Source organism: Bombus bifarius, unplaced genomic scaffold (assembly GCF_011952205.1).
Source record: "Bombus bifarius isolate JDL3187 unplaced genomic scaffold, Bbif_JDL3187 scf7180000009200, whole genome shotgun sequence".
NCBI classification, from domain to species: Eukaryota; Metazoa; Arthropoda; class Insecta; order Hymenoptera; family Apidae; genus Bombus; species Bombus bifarius.
In genome coordinates this window covers 3,542,629-3,561,947 of record NW_022884965.1, presented here as the reverse complement: position 1 = coordinate 3,561,947, position 19,319 = coordinate 3,542,629, and the positions used below count along the sequence as shown (strand labels likewise).

The 19,319-nt window shown below is 34.9% G+C and overlaps 3 protein-coding genes across 4 annotated transcripts; 2 read left to right on the top strand and 1 right to left on the bottom strand.

The window, feature by feature from the left end:
* Positions 1-7: 7 nt before the first annotated feature.
* LOC117214493 (synaptobrevin homolog YKT6) lies at positions 8-2,626 on the top strand. The gene is made up of 4 exons (XM_033460645.1): positions 8-194; positions 1,300-1,496; positions 1,564-1,835; positions 1,917-2,626. Exons 2-4 carry the CDS (start codon positions 1,307-1,309, stop codon positions 2,055-2,057), a joined length of 603 nt encoding a protein of 200 aa, XP_033316536.1. The 5' UTR covers positions 8-194; positions 1,300-1,306; the 3' UTR covers positions 2,058-2,626.
* Positions 2,627-2,917: 291 nt separating this feature from the next.
* Positions 2,918-5,454, bottom strand: LOC117214484 (NADH dehydrogenase [ubiquinone] 1 alpha subcomplex subunit 10, mitochondrial). Of its 2 annotated transcripts, XM_033460630.1 has the most exons (6): positions 5,333-5,454; positions 4,925-5,059; positions 4,787-4,861; positions 3,900-4,544; positions 3,432-3,824; positions 2,918-3,351 (listed from the first exon to the last, which is right to left on the bottom strand). In XM_033460630.1, exons 3-6 carry the CDS (start codon positions 4,853-4,855, stop codon positions 3,199-3,201), a joined length of 1,260 nt encoding a protein of 419 aa, XP_033316521.1. In that variant the 5' UTR covers positions 4,856-4,861; positions 4,925-5,059; positions 5,333-5,454; the 3' UTR covers positions 2,918-3,198. The 2 variants fall into 2 exon arrangements, with proteins under 2 accessions (XP_033316521.1, XP_033316522.1); XM_033460631.1 differs by lacking the exon at positions 5,333-5,454 and having other exon boundaries at positions 4,787-4,926.
* A 243-nt stretch (positions 5,455-5,697) lies between these two features.
* LOC117214497 (activated Cdc42 kinase-like) lies at positions 5,698-19,059 on the top strand. Its single transcript, XM_033460651.1, has 9 exons — positions 5,698-5,792; positions 6,823-6,915; positions 6,989-8,575; positions 8,666-8,896; positions 8,973-9,094; positions 9,429-9,659; positions 10,400-12,532; positions 13,762-14,363; positions 14,466-19,059. The coding sequence occupies exons 1-9, from the start codon at positions 5,777-5,779 to the stop codon at positions 15,433-15,435; spliced, it is 5,985 nt and encodes a 1,994-aa protein (XP_033316542.1). The 5' UTR covers positions 5,698-5,776; the 3' UTR covers positions 15,436-19,059.
* Positions 19,060-19,319: the final 260 nt, after the last annotated feature.

The window sequence follows — 19,319 nt, the reverse complement described above, 5'->3', positions numbered from 1 at the left end:
CGATTGAGAATCATAGTTTAGATGAGAAACATGGCGGCTTGTATTTCTTTAACATCAAAGTAGGTGCAGTCGTAAATGAAACTAGAAGTGGTCATAAAATTCTTGTCAGGAATGAGCAAAAATTCAATATTTAACCTAAATCTAATGCTTTTTGTATGTTAAAAGAAATTTAAGTAGATCGTACATAATTCGCGGTAAGTTTTAACAAGTTTCAAGGTTGGAGTTGTTCAATGAAATATGTTCACTTTAACATGTTGACTGTCATATGATTTTTATACATTTTGCCACGGAAGTCGCACTCAAGATCGGAGTGTGTTACACATTGAATTTTTGAAAAATATTATATTGTATTTGCCCATTTTTTTCTGACGATGTTATCTAAGTCATTCACATTGTTGAAAATTTATTAGGTGATGAAATTTATTTTATTTTAATCATTCTAAAAAATTTAGTAATATCAATCATCGATGACCATCGTGGCAGTCAACATGTTAAGTTAGTGGTGTATTTGATAAATTTCAATAAGCAATATTTTTTTGATGCTAAATATAATTATATATCTCTGGTGGGCGAGTGAAAGAATGTAAGCCAAATTTTGATGAAAATGGGAGAAATACACTAATCTATATATCTTGTACGGCTATTTTTTACTTATGCAAAAGTTTCTCTTGCTCAACTTATTTTTTAATTCGAATTATTTTTATAAAGCATCTTAATCGCTATAGATACTGCTTGATTGAATAAATATAGGTTAAACTTAAAAATTTGATTAAAATTATATCTTATTGTTTAAAACAAAAAAAAAGAATATTTCTAAATTGAGTATGATGTATATTTTGTAAGATCAGTGGGACAAGATATATGTCATCACATTCATGTTCAAAATTAAACATCTGATTTTACAATGTACTTTGATGTTATAAGTACTTGTTCATATGTATATGCATATATCTTATTTTATATAATTTATTGTACTAAAGTGCTTTTGTATTGTTTATTATATTATTATATTATATGGAGCTTTTTGTTGCATAATATTGTATAATATTATATAATATATAACTTGCTAATATATATATATGGTTCTGCAACACATAAGGATAAATATGGTAATATGTAATATATAGTAAATGGAAATCCTTGTAACCCTATAGGGGAAACAATAAAGAAATCCATCTATTATAAGTGCATTTCTGCAAAACCAATAATTCCAATTTATATTCTTTTGCCCATTTGCCAAAAATATATCAAGTATTATATATTATATCCAATTAAAAGAATAAATCATTCATTTTGCAGCCAAAAGATGGTAAAACTATATGCGCTGTCTGTTTTGTATAAAAATCCTACATCAGCGACAATGTTAAAAGCTGCTTATGATGTAGAGTCATTTTCATTTTTTCAAAGAGGAAGCATCAAAGAGTTTATGACATTTATAAGTAAGACTATTGTGGAACGTACTCAGAGTTGCTCTAGACAGAGCGTGAAGGAAGGAGGTAACACTTGCAAAAGCTTATGGAGATTCTTAGTAATTTTCAATTGTTAAATTGTAATGCTTTGTAGATTACATGTGTCACGTGTTTGTACGAGCAGATAATCTTGCTGCAGTACTTATATCGGACCATGAATATCCTAGAAGAGTAGCACATACACTAATTACAAAAGTTATGGACGATTTTGTAGCAAAATATCCACAATCTATGTGGGATACGTTGAGTGAAGCTATGACTGACTTTGCACAGGTTAACATATATTTAGCAAAATATCAAAATCCAAATGAAGCAGATGCTCTTACTAAAATGCAAAATGACTTAGACGAGACAAAGATTATTTTAGTAAGTATAAATCTTGAAAATAACAGCAAAGAAATATCTTCTGGATTATATTAATGATATCTATTTTATGCGTTTTTGTAGCACAATACATTAGAGGCTGTTCTTCAAAGAGGTGAGAATTTGGATGAATTGGTTTCCAAGTCACAAGGTCTTAGCACTCAGTCGAAAGCGTTTTACAAAACTGCGCGTAAAACTAATTCATGTTGTAGTTTAGCTCCTTAAAACTCTTTGTTGTGAAAATCATGCTGACTATGTTTCATTGTAATTTTATAATATCAATACAGAATGTAAAGAAATTAGTATTACATACAGATTTCATTAAAATGGATAATTTGTAAATTCTACATGTAGATGGCATCATGTGACAAAATTCGATATTTTGTGTACAGACTGTTTGTATATAAGGTGTATTAATGCACTTAAATGGTGTATCAAGCTACTGCCGGATTCACTCAACTGATTTTAATACTTTTTATTCGTTCTTAATTATTTTTTTTCTTTTTCTTTTTGTAAAAACCAACTTGGTCTTAAAAGAATTGTACTATAGTTTTGTGTACAGGAATACATTCCGACTTTTATTTATATGTTGACAAAATATACAAAAACGACTATAAAAATAAAGTGAATATTTCTCTACTAAAGATAAGTACATGATGTAAGTACAACTTTTAAATTTATTTAAGTGCCGAGATGGGTTATTACAAAATGAAGCTTTGTAAACAGTTACCTTAGTGTTTATTTATAACGTAACGTAGCATAATAGTAAATGAAAAATATTTTTGCTATTAAAACTTAGTTTTTTTCCTTTTTATCCCTTATTGCCTTATATGTTCTTGTTAATGACTTGTAAAATTAAATCGTTTTGTACTACTGTAAAATAAAACAATAAGTTGTAATACGACTTGACGAAGCGATAAAAAGTGAAGTACTACTTACTCGATAATTTCCATATATGAGTTGTAGCAACTTTACAGATAATTAAAATTCTAATTTGTTTCTCTATAATTAAATATATATATATATATATATATATATACACACACATGTTATATGTACTTATAAATGAATATAATACGCAGGTATATATAGCTAAAGTGTATTTAATGTAATGCGTGTACAAGTGTAAACAATTATATATATATCGATATATCTATGTAATTTTGAAAATATATTTATATTTTTAACACGTTTGCTTTTTTGTGGCAGAATCGAAGTAATTTGAATTATTTCATTTTATTATTTAGAGATTGTGAAACGAGACTGTAGAATTATGTTTAATTTTACTACATTATAACAGTAACTTTCTACTACGAGAACAATTTATTTTGATGTAAATCATTACAAATCAGTTTTAACATAGCTATTAACAAGGTAATGGTAATTTAAATAGATCGCAATTTATAAAGTCGCGGGGTGTGCGACGATAAAAACTGAATATGAAGTTATTGTTCTTCATAATCCATGGAACTTTATGAATTTTAGGATTACAGTAAGGTGCATACTTTTCGGATTCGATCTGAAACATTACAACAAATTTTTATAATGTATATACGATTTAATAATTTAATGTAACTAAAGTTACATACTTATACTTACTTCATTAAGCATCTTGTTTATAGTATCTCTTGCATCAGCTGTAATGTACAATTCTGGAGCAATGTCCACTATTGGCGTTTGCTCCACGCAAGTGTATATATAATACTTAGTATGATACATTCGTAATGAGTTGGTTAATTCATTAGTATCAACAAATACCCAATCACTAAATTTTTCTTGTTTAATTTCTTCTTCTAAATTTAAGTTTTCTATGTCGTTAATTACATCTACATTATTCCACTCTTTGTTCCAATCATAGATTAATATCTCTGTGTGAGAAGATAGCCAAGACAAGCATTTTTCTTTAGTCGCGGTGCTCAGATCTGACAAAAATTTTTTTGTAAAGACCTTTGAATTTATTTCATCTATGTTACCTCGTTTTTTAATTCTTTTCTGTAATATATTCAATCAATAGAGTAATATTAATCTTAACTGACATAATTTTGTTGGAAATTAGACAAAACTTACTAGAACAGTTTCTGGGGTTGCATCCAAATATATGATTAAATGCGGTCTCAGCAAAAGATGGAATGTGTTTGTCCTCATCATATCAAATTCATTCACAGCTTTTTTGCTAAGATACCCAGAATTATACATAGCATGCATATAACCAGCTTCTGTAAAGATGGAACGATTAAGAACCACTCCCTGTCCAGTTGCCAAAATATGAACTAGCGCGTTCATGTATTGTTCTATTCTCATCGTAAATATTCCATATTGGATACGGGCTGTTCCCTGGTGATTAGGATCTCTTAGGAAATCTGTTAGGTCACGCATACGCCACTCATCTTTTAGTTTTGCATTTAGACTGCGTACGTCAAATCCATAATAATTTATATACATTTCATCAAATACTGGTGGTGGCATATATAATAAACCAAATTCTTTTGCTATTTGTTCGCAAAGTTTACTTTTTCCTACTGCAGGAGGGCCATCTACGACTATTAATTTGCTATTTTCATCAAATCTGAGAGTTGTTGGATCAAAAGTCATATTTATTTCATTGCATTGTTTTTTCCAATAAGGAAATGGAGCTGGTTTATGTGTCTGGGATCTAGTTGGCAATGTTTTCATAAATGCCACTTGTGTCACACTATTAAAATTCTTTGATGCCTATGAAAAGTAATTATATGAATAAGTTTGGTAATGGAAAGTATTCAGGATAAAAAAGAACATTTTATAAAACTATTTAGCTATACATTATACATACAAATAGATAAACGATTTTGACAATATACAACTATACTTTCACAATATACTTTGATTATTAAATATCAAACATATTTAATGACACTGTGCATATAATTTTTGTTATATGTTAATGTCTTTATTATAATAATTCAGAAAGTACTAACCTTACATAATCGAGTTAAATATCCGATGGAATTGCCTTTAATGAAGGTAATACAGAATATCGATGTCATTGTATTGAAATAAATATTATCTCAGTCAAATTTTAATACAGTTAATGACATATAATGTAACAAAGCCTCCCTATGATAGTAAAGTATTATCAGAAAGTAGTTCTTTAACTTTGCTCAGTGGTACTCAATTCGTACATACTGTTATTATTATTGCAAAATTATAGCTTTTTAATTGAAAAATGTGATGAAAACTATGGAATTATACTAAAGAGCAGGTAAAAATTATATGTTATACTTTAATAACTGAGAATAATACTTTAATAATTGAAATCATAAAATAATTAAATATAATTCCAAATGAAATGTTCTAGATTAAACGCACGTCAAGTGTTGTAAGTTAATGGCATTATAGAATTATTATTTCGACCAATTAACTAAAAATAATATTAAAATAACATCTTAGAGCATTCAGAAAAAGAGTACAAGTCAAAAAACAAAAAAGAAAACGTAAAGGAGATAGAAAAACTTTGAATTTACCTCCTTGATTAAGTTGTTGGAGTGCTTGACAAGTGGCGCTAATATCGCAGCTACGCGACCTCGCAAACAAATAGAATGGTTTGCGAAGAAACTGAAGCGTCGAACCTTTTAATCACTAATTAATTAAGCCGGCAATAACTACCATAAACATCCTTGCCCTCAAGTGATAACCATTTAAATTGATCTTCTTCTTTTAAAGAATCGAAATCTAGTGATAAAATTGCTTCGTGGAAGAGAAGCGACACATCTCTTGGGGATAAAAGATGTGAACTCGACGTGAAAATAGAGGTGTGATTTGCATGGCGGAGGGGAGAGTGAAAACGACGAAGAAAGAGATAAGTTTCCTGATTTTAGATCGGCGATCGGTCGAACGAAGTGTGGCAGACGCTTGCGTCTCATGACAAGGAGAGGAGCTCCGAGTGTACCGTGCTGCGTTATCGTAGAATGGGTGAGTGCCACGGTACGAGCTGAAAAGACACACTTATATAAATAATAATCTATTTGCAGCAACACACACAGGGCGTGTCTTCGACAGAAATGTAGCGATTCTTGATTTCGTTTCTTGTTCTTTTATGGGGCTTTGGTTCGATCGTGGTATACATATAGTAGCTACAAAAATTGGCACATACTCTTATTTCCCAATGAAGCGTTTTTATTATCAAGTTCCACATTTTATTTTTAAAGTACCAAATTTTTGTAGTCATGTGAAAATACATATTATTTATTAAACTTGGACCTAATTAATTGGTATGTAAATACTATAATGAATACAATGGTGTGCCAATACTTTTTATAGCAACTGTGTATGAGAAATAACAAGATGATAGACACATTTTTCGAATCTGGCGTGGTGGAGGAACGCGCGATGATTCTTGATATTCTCAACCAGTGCACCCGTAAAATTATATTACACGATGCACACGGTACACACCGGGATTGTCGTCGCGTGCCTATAATTTCGTACTCTCTCCCCACTCTGATTCGCCTCTATTATTTTCTATTTTCCCCCATTCTGTGCGTTTCGTGCTTTCTTTCTGCATAAAAGTTTTGAGTTGCTCTCCGTGTTCTTTCAGTACTTGAAAAAAATTTCATTTGTTTAATATTACTGTGATATTACCGGTGAACGATCGTACACTCGTGCAATAATCACGCTCGAAAATGATAGTTCAGATTTGGTAATGTTCGGTGGTCGTGTAAGTAAAATTTTTATTTCTACGGTAGGAGACATTTTTTTGTTTTGAGTGTTTCCCGAGTGATTTCAGTGAGATACATTTATTAGTGGATTAATTTATCGGTGAAAACTTGCTCCGACCTTTGGACTAGTATTAATAGAGTTCGATAGTAGCGGGGATTAGTGTCGTTCTTTTTTATGGCGGGTTAATTCAAAAGTTGAAACTTGATGAATATTCATGAACAAATAATTTTCATAAAAATGATTAATTATTAAAAATTATTTCATATTTACATGTATTCGTTTTATTTGTTTAAAGACACACAAGGAGGAATGTCCCGCAACACTGGACCTGGTTTGTATGAATTCCTTATGGAAGCAGAGCTCCAGCAATATTATCCTGGGATCCGAGGTCTGTATTTCTAGTTGGAGTTATTAAGCACATCAAAGAATCCGAAGTAGTAATTTGTTATATATTTATACAGGGGACTTAAAGGTACAGACAACTGCTCAATTGAAATATGTAACGGAGGAGGACTTGAATGCCATTGGAATGAGCAAACCAGAAATGCGTCGTTTAAAAAAGTATTTTCAGAAACACTTTCCACAAAACTATCTATCCAAATTCAAAAAGATGTTGTTACCAAAACGGGAAGAACCAACCACAGGTGCTTTAACTATGTTACCAGAAGAAAGGCAAGATAAACCACCGATTCGTGTTCCTAATAAGTACATGATACCAGCGGATGCGATCATCGTGAACAAAGAACTAGGGACTGGCGAGTTTGGAGTTGTTCAACAAGGCGTTTGGACGAACGACGGAGAAAGAATACAAGTAGCGATTAAGTGTTTGTCACGGGAAAGAATGCAAAACAATCCGATTGAATTCTTGAAAGAAGCAGTCATAATGTATGCAATAGATCACGAGCATATCGTAAGATTGTATGGCGTAGTTTTGGATACAAATTCCTTGATGCTCGTCACGGAGTTAGCACCTTTAAGATCATTACTAGAATGTCTAAAAGAACCTAGTTTACGTACCAGCTTCCCTGTTCTTTCGCTATGTGACTTTGCTGTGCAAATTGCAGATGGAATGCAATATTTAGAAGCTAAAAGACTCATACACAGGGATCTTGCTGCCAGAAATATTCTAGTGTTCTCTAAGAACAAGGTCAAAATATCTGATTTCGGTTTGTCTCGAGCTTTAGGAGTTGGAAAAGACTATTATCAAACGAATTTCAATGTAAATTTGAAATTGCCAATAGCATGGTGTGCTCCAGAATGTATATCATATTTAAAGTTCACTTCAGCGAGTGATGTATGGGCCTATGGAGTGACTTTGTGGGAGATGTTCAGCTATGGTTTTCAACCATGGGCGGCGTTGACGGGTCATCAAATTTTAGAAGCGATAGATGATCCTAATTTTCAAAGATTAGAACAACCAGAGTGTTGCCCAAAGGAGTATTTTTCACTCATGCAACAGTGTTGGCAACACGAGCCATCCAAACGACCAAAGTTCTCTGAGCTGATTAATCTTTTGCCTGACTTGAAACCGGAACAGGTTCAAGCTGTTCAAGATAGTACAGAAACCAGTCAACTTGTTTACAGGCAAGGAGATGTTATTACTGTTCTTGACAAAGGAAGTAGTAACACCATGTGGAAAGGTGTTTTGAATAATGGAAAAACTGGCTTTTTCAATCCTGCTCACACAATAGCATATCTTGGATCTAATTTACCAAGTAACAAGCCAGGTGAATTTACACGTGGTGATGGAAAGAACGCCTTTTCTTCTCAGAGACGAAAGATCCGAACGGACATGATTTCCTCTCCGCAAGGTGATTTGAAACATACTGGCCATGTCGGACTGGATGGAGCTTATTTTGGCGATATTGGCTTCCTTGGTGGCAAATATCCACACCTACCACGACAAGTAGTGACACCGTACAAACCACAAGAAGATGTAACGGATAATTCTAGTCAAACTTTGAATCAGGATACGAGAAGCGCGGAGACGAACAGAGAATTATTGAGGGATTATAGAAATGCACAACAGGATGTTTCAAATAAACACGGTATGTATATTTCTTTTACAATATTCCTTTATTAATATTTAAGTTCGTTAATGGAATTTTTAATATTATCGAATGTATTCCTTTTATTAGAAAGTTTGTGGTCAGACGTAAATTCTGAAATATGTCATGCTGCTAATTCAAGTAAACAGTCTGTTCCGTTAAATGTGGCTGGCAATAACGATACTCTTGGAGCGGATCATGAGTATCACGAGATCAGTGATGAAGAAAATCAAGACAGCCCTTTGAGATTCGATAAAACGTTGAATTTTGATTTCGGTCCAAGTTTGTTGGCTGAAATGGACCAAATGTTTAGATCACTAGGTAAATTCAGTGAGTTTGTATATCAAAGAATATAACACAGAGCATTTTTTAGTAAATCAACTAATTTCACTTTTAGGATCTTCTCCTCCTCCACCACCTCCAGTTCATCCCTTATCAACCGAACATGAATCGAGCAACGTTCGAAACGAACTGAGGGAAATACAGGCGAAACAGAGCAATAAGAAGAAACAGGCCACCGTGAGTCCAATAAATGTACAGTAACATTTTGTCTCTTATTTATCATTATGCTTTTATGTATTATTAGTTGATCGTTTATTTTTTATCCATTATTTGCTGCTGTGTATCGTTAGTATCTTTTTATATGTTATATGTATTATATGCATGTCGAAGCATAGGACCCAAAATTTGTAGCATTCAAAAACAGAGTTAACAAATACAAAAGAAAAAAATAAAAAGACACATGCAGTAAATTTTTGTATGATAAAAATTAACGTGAAATGGGAAGAAAAGCAGAAATTTGTATATTATCCATTTACCAGAGGTGGTAAACGTCTACTTCTTATATATTTAGGTGAAGCCTATCTCAGCTGCCGATCAGAAAACTCTCTACTCAGCCATTGCTATGGCACAGGAATTGACAGCACGTTCCATGACAGACCTTGAACATCCACCGGAGTCTCCCCGAACACCTGCCAGTCCTTCAAGACGCAGAAAGTTCTCTTTTAAGTTGCCACATCAACACAGTCCCAAACCAGACAGACGACACTTTTCAGAAGAAGCTGCCAGTATACCTGACATACAGGTATATTAAACATATTTTCGTTTGATCACCGATAACTTTTAAAAGGTACACAATTAACATAATCAGAACACGATTCTAATATTGCACTTGGAAAAAAAGATACTAATTCAATTTTATTTTTTACTGAAACTAACAAGCAGCCATACAAGAACAAATCAATCTTACAGACATCAATTATTCATTCCAACACGAACATAAATGATAATTCATACATTTTAAAGTACAAAACTTCTTTATTCGACGAGAGGGTTCTTCGTGACATACTTTCGATCCATTTTTGTTGAAACTGTTATGGAACAGAGTTAATTCCTGATGCCACACGAAAGAGTAGGTATATCATAATCGTATCTGTTCTTCATATTCTGACCTGAGTTACTTGATTGTATGTACATTAAGTTGATAAAATGCTTGTTAATTTACAAGAAAGACTAATCTCGACTTTCCTCTAATCCTTTCCTGTCTGTTTATTTTTTGTTTGTTTTTGAATTTTTCAATTATTTATTACTGGTTATTTCTTATTTTTTCGTTCTATTGTCATTGCATCGCCATATTTAAATATTTATTTACTTTTTCTATCAACTACATGCAATCATCGGAAACTTGAACTCTTGGTACAATACTTGCTTTGCTTGTTTTAATCGTGGCATTCCCGCATGATTATATTTCGTCACCGCTTATTATTTATTATTTTCCCAAATGAATCGCATGATTGTTTGGGAACTATCAATGTCTACATAAAGTGGTTGTGTTCAAGTTTGCAATCACTTTCATCCACTGTATCTAGCATAGAATCACTTGGTGCACCATCGACCTTGAAATTACCATTATGGGACAAAGCGTCCGCTGAATTTTGCTTCGCAAAATCTAGGGAACTCTTAACTAAACCAACTGTGTGGACTTCCTATATGGACATAGAATTTGACGCACATATTCTTGACAATGCAGCTACGAAACAGAATTTGGTAAAATCGACGGAATTTCTGGAGAATGGTAACAAGAAAGGCAACTTCAATTGCGATAGCGTGACGGACATGAGTGGGAAATTAAACGCTCTCCAACAAAGTAGAAAGGTACCCTCTCTTAGCATAGAAAATTCGAACTTCGATTTTCCTCGAGAGCAAAAAAGAGTGTCCACTAGCTACGTGGATCGTTATTTCGAACAGCCAAAGTATTTCGACGACGACAGTGCTCTCACATGTCCTAGTGAGAAAGTATTATATTTTGGCGAGGATAAATATGATAAGATAAATAATTTGGAACAGCCAAACAAATCAGTGTGCTATTCGAACATTCAGGAACAAGGTCCCATGGCTGTGAATAAACATAATCAGCAAGTGGCAGGCAAATTTTCTAATTGCGATCAGCCATTGAAAGATAACGTGACAAGTTTTGAAGCACAATGCGAAGAAAGTACCAGCTTCGACTTGATGAAGGAGAAATCCACGAATTTCATTGATTTTGGACGTAGCAAGCCTATTAAGTTCGATTCACCTAGAGATAAGATGGCTATCATGGATTTGGGTACAAGGCCGAAGATTTCTAGTTCTTTCAGTGATTCTTCCAAGATGAACATACCCGAATTTCCTAAAAAGATTGACATATCAAAGTCAAGAGGTGGAAAAGTGCCATTCGTACCTAGAAACCCGAGTCAAGAGGGCAAAAGCATCATTTATGGATCTACAGATAGTATAAAGACTAATTTGAAAGTGGGAGGTGGATCAGAAAGTCCGAGAGCAAATACGGAAGCTATGAGAATTAATATCCAAAGTTTCCGCAAGATAGAACAGAATCAAAATGGTCACGATGCTTTTCCTTTTGTAATATCCAACAATCCATTGTTTATTGCAGAGTCTGAGAAAAAAGAATCCCCCGTTTACAGCAGCTCAGAGAGCCTGCGTGTCAATTTCCAACGACTTAGAAGGAAATCAGATGCGGAGGTGAATAATCAAGTGGAACTGAGCAGTAAACTTTTGGCAGAGAAGTATCAGAAAGAAGTGTCAGGTTTGGAGAGCGTGAAAAATTATCTAGATTCGAAGAAAGGTCAGGGATTGAACCTGGGTCTAGGTAAACTGACTCAAAACATGATTCAATTAGGCAAGAACATTGCGCAAAATTCAAGAAATGTAGAAACTACTACGTCAAAATCGTTAGTCACCAGTGTAAGGAATTTTGACATATCTGGCCAAACTCAGACGCCTCTGAGAAGCTTAAATATTCCTATACAAAAGCCTAAACATTTGGATTTGAATATTCCTCTTCAGTGTCAATCACAGATCAGCATGAAACTGAATCTGACTTCGCAGAAAACAAATCCTCCTCCATCTAGTCCCAATTTGCATCAGCATATTCTGGAGCCACCAAAACTCTATCAGAATGACAATACGAGAAGGGAATTACCCAAGACTGATACACTTTTGGAAAAGATGTCTACAGTTACTAACATATATAGGCACAGAACGTCTTCACTGTCTGAGAACAGGAAGCCACCTATTAAAAATATAAGGAGATCCTTTCATCCTACCAATGATTCTAGCGAGGATTCAGATTCTATTTCTCACTCAGAAACAGATATACGGAGCCGTTTGCGCTATAAGCGCCGCCATAAGAAGCTTCCACATAACCTGCGATTGAATTTCAAAAATAAAACCCATTTTTTGCATCCGGAGACTGCCAGGGGATTCTCGTCGATAGAACTTTGCGGAAAATCACCGCCTCCATCGACGAGCTTTTTGAATTCACTATCACCACCTTTCTCTTCAAGAAATAACCTGCTTTCTTGGCCAGAAAGTGCTCCCAGTTCTAGTCTGACATTCACCAGCAACTCTGATCTGGATTCTGATACTAGCTCAGAGTATCCGGAGTTCACGAACGACCTATTGACCTTTCCGCCATCTCCTGCCCCATAAACATCTAAGATCCTGATCTATAATGCTTTCCACCTGATCTTGGAACCAGATATCTGTAATATGTCATCATTGATATGCCAAGTGCATGTTCTTGGCAGAAATGTATGGGATGGCACCAGAGTTGGGCAGAACTATTTTTGATTCCTTTTAGATTAACCTTCATTGAATGTTCATGTTATCTGATTAAGTGATTGATGTACAGGGTGAATCCTCTTGTCAGTTTACTCAAAATAATACTGTTAGATTGTCAACACTGTTTTTGAGTTAACTACAGCTTTTGAGATGATCACACTACAGTAGTAATTGCTGATGTTAAGAAAACTTTAAAAGATTTCAGTCTTAAAGAAATCCCCCATGTGAGTATCTTTTCTAATATAAAATAGCTTTCATAAGGAGTTCTCTATATACATATGATCCCAAATAATGAAGATATAATCCTTTGTAAGTCGTACATTAAACGAAATGGTTGCTGTTTTTTTATTCAGGTTGTTTGTTATAGCCATCAATGGAATGAACATTGTTCGGTGATAATAAATGGCGAAAATATTGAATGAAATGACATTCTAGGATCTTAGAGATCACGTGGATCACGTTGATTGGAAAACAGTACCCAACTCTGGACAATATACAGTGTACTTAAACGAAGGACTGTCCTGAAGCAGTTCGTGTCACATACGCTTAGCATGCTTGCATGTTACATAGTAATTAACTGAATAATAATATCTAGTCGATAATACGTTTGGATGCATTTACACGTTTATACTATTTGTACTTGGAGGGAAACTGGAATGGAAATATGTTAATTATGGAATCACACAAGCAAGTCTTCAACTCCGATATTCTGCCCACATACACAAGGAAACATACTGCATCTGTTCCGTTTAGAGTAGCATCTCCAGTCGGCCTATATCAAATGTATTTTATCCTAGTCCTTTCTTTGGCATATTGATTTGCACCGTAAGACACCAAGTGTGTGTTCCTCATTGTTCCCACATGCTTGCGAGTTCCTTTCATTTAGAGAGGATCCAGATTCATATACACGCTCTACGAGGACATTTTTTCACGTTTCAACTCATAGTCACTCTCTTTCTGTATTTGTCTCTTTCTCTGTCAGTCTCTTTCCCTTTATTTGTTATTTTCGTTCTTTAATTTTTGTTCTTCTTTCCCGAATCTATCCCTTCCCACGACTTGTTTAGGCTACATTGTCGGATGAGGCCAAGGAAGTGTACAACAGCCTTGTGGAGACGCCCAGCATAGAGACCTCTCCGGACACGAACCCTCTGCGCATGTTGCGCTCTGGATTGCCCGTTGTTAGGCCTAGGATTCGTGGGAACAAGCACGCCACGCTAGGCTATCCGGTGTCCCATCAGGATGACTTGGCTACTGACCATTTCCACTTCGACGCCTATCACAGCGGTTCCAAAACACTGCCAAAAATCAGGGCACCGCCACCACCACACGCGCCGCCGCCCCTACCTCAATCGCGCCATTTAGAAAGACATCACTCAGCCCAGGAAATAGAGAACAACCAAAATCAGAGTAACGTGGACGAGAATCCTATACCGTTACCACCTAGAGACAGGTCCAAGACGCTGCAACCAAAATCTAGTTTACCTAGGCATCAGAGGAAACATCCTCTAATTATACCAGGTGGTGGTGTAACCAGAACTTTGGCCAAGATGGCAGTCACTACGCCGCCCATCGAGGACCAGGTGGATGGAAGTTTGCAGAGTACAAGTTCTTCCATAGCCAGCAGCTCATTACAAGAGGGCTATTCGTCAGAGAATTCAACTAATAGGTTAGGATCCCATTTCCTCTATTTTAGATAAAATTATATTAAGGCTATTTAAATAGATAAAAGCATTTAAGATTCCAGTACTACTGAGATCTCTACTTTCAGTCCAGAAGAATTCGAACAACGTATAGACTCCGAATTAGCTGCATTGGATTCGTTGCCAGCAGATGAAAATAGATTACACCGTTTCAGTGTCATCTCTGAGGATCTGCTCGAGTTCTCCGATAACTTGATCGATTGTGATACCCCAGACTATCGACAGAACATGCAAGAAAACAGTGACATACAATCGACTGACTCTTCCACTGAACGACTCCAGAGAAAGATTAGCATCGAATCAAAAACTTCAGTCAGAAGTTCTACTTCGAAGTACGTTCAAGAAAACGAGGCAGGTGAAGCAAGTAGAAATTCCACTCCATCAGATTTAAACAAATCCGAAGATTCAATGGTCTCTGGAAAAGGTGACCTCCTCACCTCTAACAAAGTCCAAACGTCCAAAAGGACGCCATTAGTTCAGAGGCCTTCAAATTATATGATGCAGTTCGATTATGGGGAATATTCAGAGAATAATTCACAATCACGGTGTAATATGGGCAAACTACAATCAGAGATATCGAAAGAACCTTCTATTACTGATTCGAATGATAGCTTTCATTCTGCTGGTCTAACAGGCACTTGTAATAGGTTATCTAACGAGAAGCTGTCAGGACACACGAGTGATCTGTCGCGACAGTCCGATCATGTTTCATGCGAAGATCTATTGGAGTTCGCCTGTGACGGCCCAAACGCGAGGAGAACCCGTGGACCTCGAAATGGAGAACAATCTGACGAGGTTAGGATCATGATGAAGGTGCTGCATGAACAGTCCACTCCAGAATCATGCATAGCCGCGTTAAACGTTACTGATTGGGATGTGCTAGCAGCAATTAAACTGGAACGTCTTCAGGGGTTGCTGAAAAAGGAGAACAACTTTGTTGGGCTGGAGGATTGCAAGGTTATGTTAAATCAATGTGGTGGTGATGTCGTGAAGGCAGCCGCGTTATTGAGAAGCACCGATGACACTGCTGCGGTTTAGTCGATATTTTTTTGATAATTGGAAGGTTTATTTGAGATTAATGATAATCTGACATGTAAGCGTTTTTGTGGAACACGCTTGATGGGGTTAGATTAGGGTAGCATTTTCAAAGTTAAAATGTTTTTCCGTTTTATACCCGCGCGAATTCGTGCGACGTTTATTTATTATTTTAGAGTTAGTTAGAGTGAGATTATAGTGTTCGAATATATCGTTGTGTGTTGCCTGGGACAAGATAGGCATTTTGATAGAGCTTTTGCAGAGGAATGACATACAATTGCCCACCAGAAATGAAGTCAGCTAGTTATTTTTACCTTCATGCGTATTAGAAAGAATGTTCAAAATAAAGCAAATTGTAATTATTTTTTCTGGTAACTTAATATCATACAGGGTGAGTTGTTATAGGTTAGGATATTAAATCTAGAGAACTGTCCATTTGAATACTTATTAAAATTCTACGCGAAATAATTATATTTGCTTTGGACATTATGATATCTTCCAAATTAAGTATTTTCTTTCTGGTGGGTCAACCTGTACGGAGTAATAGCTTTTTTTATTTAATTCGTTAGCGAGAGAGAGATAAATAGCGTTTCTTCCTCTTCTTCGTCTAATATGAACGTAATGTGATAATTTGCACAATAAATGTATCGCTCTGATCAGGTTTTTGTGATCGGACAAATCGTACGTAATAGAAGCATAACTGAATACATATATGCGTGCATATGCAATTTTGCATCTTCAGTTAAGCAAATATTAAGAGAAAGTATTACGAAATCTATGACTAAGCAGTAAATTAATCCTTATACCGCGTGTTGCACCGATCAAAAATTTTATAAATTTCTTCTAATTCTTTCTATAAAAATCTTTCGTTAGTTATATCTTTTCTGTTATTTGAAAAGATTACGCATAAAGAATCGTATATTTTATACAGATCTATCATTTGATATCATTAAATGTTATCTTACGAGATCTAACCTACAAATCAAACGATTCTTTAATTTTTTTCATTACTTTTCAATCTTCAAAACATAAGAAGGTATAAAAAGGGCAAAAAGATGTTTTACTGCTAGAAACGATATTCGATTCCAAAGATAATATTTGCACGGTATTATTATTTGGGTATCATGCGCACCGTAGATTAGTGTTCGATCGTATTCATCGTACATCGAGTTTCTGTAATCGAGTCACCCCGAATGAAAAGAGACACCCACATTTTTATGATGGTGATTAGCAAACTATTTTATTCTGTATTAAGCGCGAGTTTGTATCTGATAAGTGGTAGATATTAAAACACGTCGTGTGTGCGTAATTAACGCTGAAAATCAGCACAAATGGGAGAGAGAATGAGAGTGAAAGAAACATGAGAGAGAACTGCTTGTTATGATATTTTTGTTATGATTCAATGTCCAAAATCCTGGATCGAGAATTTTCTTTGCAGAACATTTTGTAGCTCGTACAGGGGAGGGGGGAATTTTTATATTTTGACCCGGTAGTAGGGTACGATAAGCACCAAATATTATATATGGAATCTTTGTGTTCAGTAAGATTGATTTTTATATTTTGCTAAGCAAAGCTTTCGTGTTAACCTTGTTAAGTTATAAGAGATATGTAATTCGATTCGACTGGGGGAAGGGGGGGGCATAAAAGAGGAAATTGTTAATAAGCGTGCATAAAAAACGAATAAAATTCATGACACGTTTGATTAACAATCTCAACGGCGGAGATTTTTCTATTACTGTTTTGGACTCACTAAGTGTCTCAGGTAAAACAAATTTCGTTTTTCTCTTGTGTAGTATCTCCAAGATCGTACAAATCGTAGTTCCAATTTCTATAGTGGTCTCTAGCTAAACTTTGGATTGCACGATCTTCGAGATACAGGGTATGTTTGAAAATGTTCAGCAATTTGATAAGTCGAACAACATATCCGGAATAGAACTCGTTTGAATTAGAGCAAAATTGCATACTGTTTGATTGACAGATATTTTTCCATCTTTTTTGTACGAGAGCCTTTTCTACAGACACTTCCTTTAGTCAATCTTGCTATAATTGAAACGAGTTCGAGGAACAAATTTGCTCATTGTAATTTCGCGTAGCTGACTAGTACCACACGCGTCTGTAATGTTTTATTACGAGAAGAATGTTAAAAAAAAAGAAAAAAAAATGAAGGGACGATGTTAGAATTGGTTACGAGCGATTGGAAATCCTTGCCGACCGTGCTTTGGTATCCCTCAACGAAGCCAAATAGGAGCTTACGGAAATCGCCTAAGTAATGTTACTTAGCCTCTTTTTGTATTAATATTGAACAATAAGGTTTTCGGTTCCTGAATAAAAATACACGTATCGTGTATTTTTTTATGCTGAATCCGTATTATATCCATCGTGTGTTGGCTTCAAGACATGAATTATGTGCTAGAGGACTGAGAAAATCAAAGTATCAGGGCATTAAGATTGCACAGCTATTAGAAAGTAAAGCTACACTGTTCAAGATGATCAGAAAATTCTTAATCTACAGATCAGTATAAACTATTAAAACCTACAATAGTGTATTACCTTATAGGTTAGTTGACCTGTGTAGTATTGGAAGTTGATTAATAAGTGATCTTCCATTTATATTATTTAATTAAACTCCTTAAATAAAAATAAATAGTAGTCAAGACAGAAATTCCTCTGACTATCTTGAATAAGGTAACCAAGAAACAAGAGGAAGGAAGGCCCCTTAGTTTCTTGAGCTTCACGTGATGGAGGCGAAGACCTAGAAACACATAAAGTTCAGTATAAAAAAATCAATTATTTTTGCGCAGGAACCACAATATGGGGATAACTATTGGGTTGGCAACTAAATGATTGCGGATTTTGTCATTAGGTGGTAATGACAAAATCCGCAATCATTTAGTTGCCAACCTAATAGAATCAATCAATTAATAAAAGGTAATGCATCTGTATCAGTTTTATCTGAGCCAGCGTACTTACTCGATTCTCAGTGTGAGAGACTCGCGTGGTACTTTAACGCGTTGACTGACACGGGGATTATCAGTAACACACGTTACTAAATTTTCTAGAGCGACTAAGATAAAATAAATTTTATAGATCGACACATTTTCAACATTGTGAATGATTCAGATAACATTGTCAGAAGAAGAGTGCACAAATGCAATATAATATTTTGCAAAAATTCAATGTTATGGTGTAGTATGTTGCAATTTACTATTATTCTCAGGACAGAATATAGGAAATTCACGTAGCAGTCAACGTATTAAGTATCCCCGACAGCAGAGCTTTTGTAGGATCTTCTCGAATTAGGTGCACGAACGTTTTACGTAAGATCGTTTGCAGCCGATAAGATCTCTACGCGCTAACGAGCACGTTTCCTTTGTGCGGATGAATCCGACGACCTCGGGGATAGTAATCAAAAAGTAAAGTCCGCCAAATCTCACGAGGGGAGAATCGACGCCTCTTGCGGCAATAGGAGTAAGTTGATCCTAATAATCCGTTTTTTTATACACGATCTTACTACGATAAGGTAACATACGTTTGTACGTCTCTGTATGGATTATTATCGCGCGGAAACACGAGGATGTTTTATATCGACTGTATTTGCGATAATATATACACATTCATAAATGAAAAGGCCCCATCCTTATTTATTACCTTTCCATTTTTCCGAAAGCTTTTAGAAAACATATAATTACATAATTACGATCATGTAACTATCGAGATATCTCGTATGCAACATTTTCAAAAATTTTTCCGAATCTTTTGAAAAAATGTGTGCGAATTTTTTGATATACGTGGAATATTCAAAAATGTATTTTAATTCGATGTGATATAGGATGTTCAGAAATTTTTTAATCGAAAGTATCTTAATTTTTAATTAATGCTTTGACTAC

Excerpts from the sequence above, each read along its gene's own strand:
- LOC117214493 (XM_033460645.1), top strand. The coding sequence starts at position 1,307 with ATGGTAAAACTATATGCGCTGTCTGTTTTGTATAAAAATCCTACATCA. Across the intron at positions 1,497-1,563 it reads ACAGAGCGTGAAGGAAGGAG|ATTACATGTGTCACGTGTTT; the intron begins GTAACACTTGCA and ends AATGCTTTGTAG. Across the intron at positions 1,836-1,916 it reads ACGAGACAAAGATTATTTTA|CACAATACATTAGAGGCTGT; the intron begins GTAAGTATAAAT and ends GCGTTTTTGTAG.
- LOC117214484 (XM_033460630.1), bottom strand. The coding sequence starts at position 4,855 with ATGACATCGATATTCTGTATTACCTTCATTAAAGGCAATTCCATCGGA. Across the intron at positions 3,825-3,899 it reads CAACCCCAGAAACTGTTCTA|AAAAGAATTAAAAAACGAGG; the intron begins GTAAGTTTTGTC and ends AATATATTACAG. Across the intron at positions 3,352-3,431 it reads TAAACAAGATGCTTAATGAA|ATCGAATCCGAAAAGTATGC; the intron begins GTAAGTATAAGT and ends GTAATGTTTCAG.
- LOC117214497 (XM_033460651.1), top strand. Across the intron at positions 8,576-8,665 it reads GGATGTTTCAAATAAACACG|AAAGTTTGTGGTCAGACGTA; the intron begins GTATGTATATTT and ends TCCTTTTATTAG. Across the intron at positions 9,660-10,399 it reads CCAGTATACCTGACATACAG|TGGTTGTGTTCAAGTTTGCA; the intron begins GTATATTAAACA and ends GTCTACATAAAG.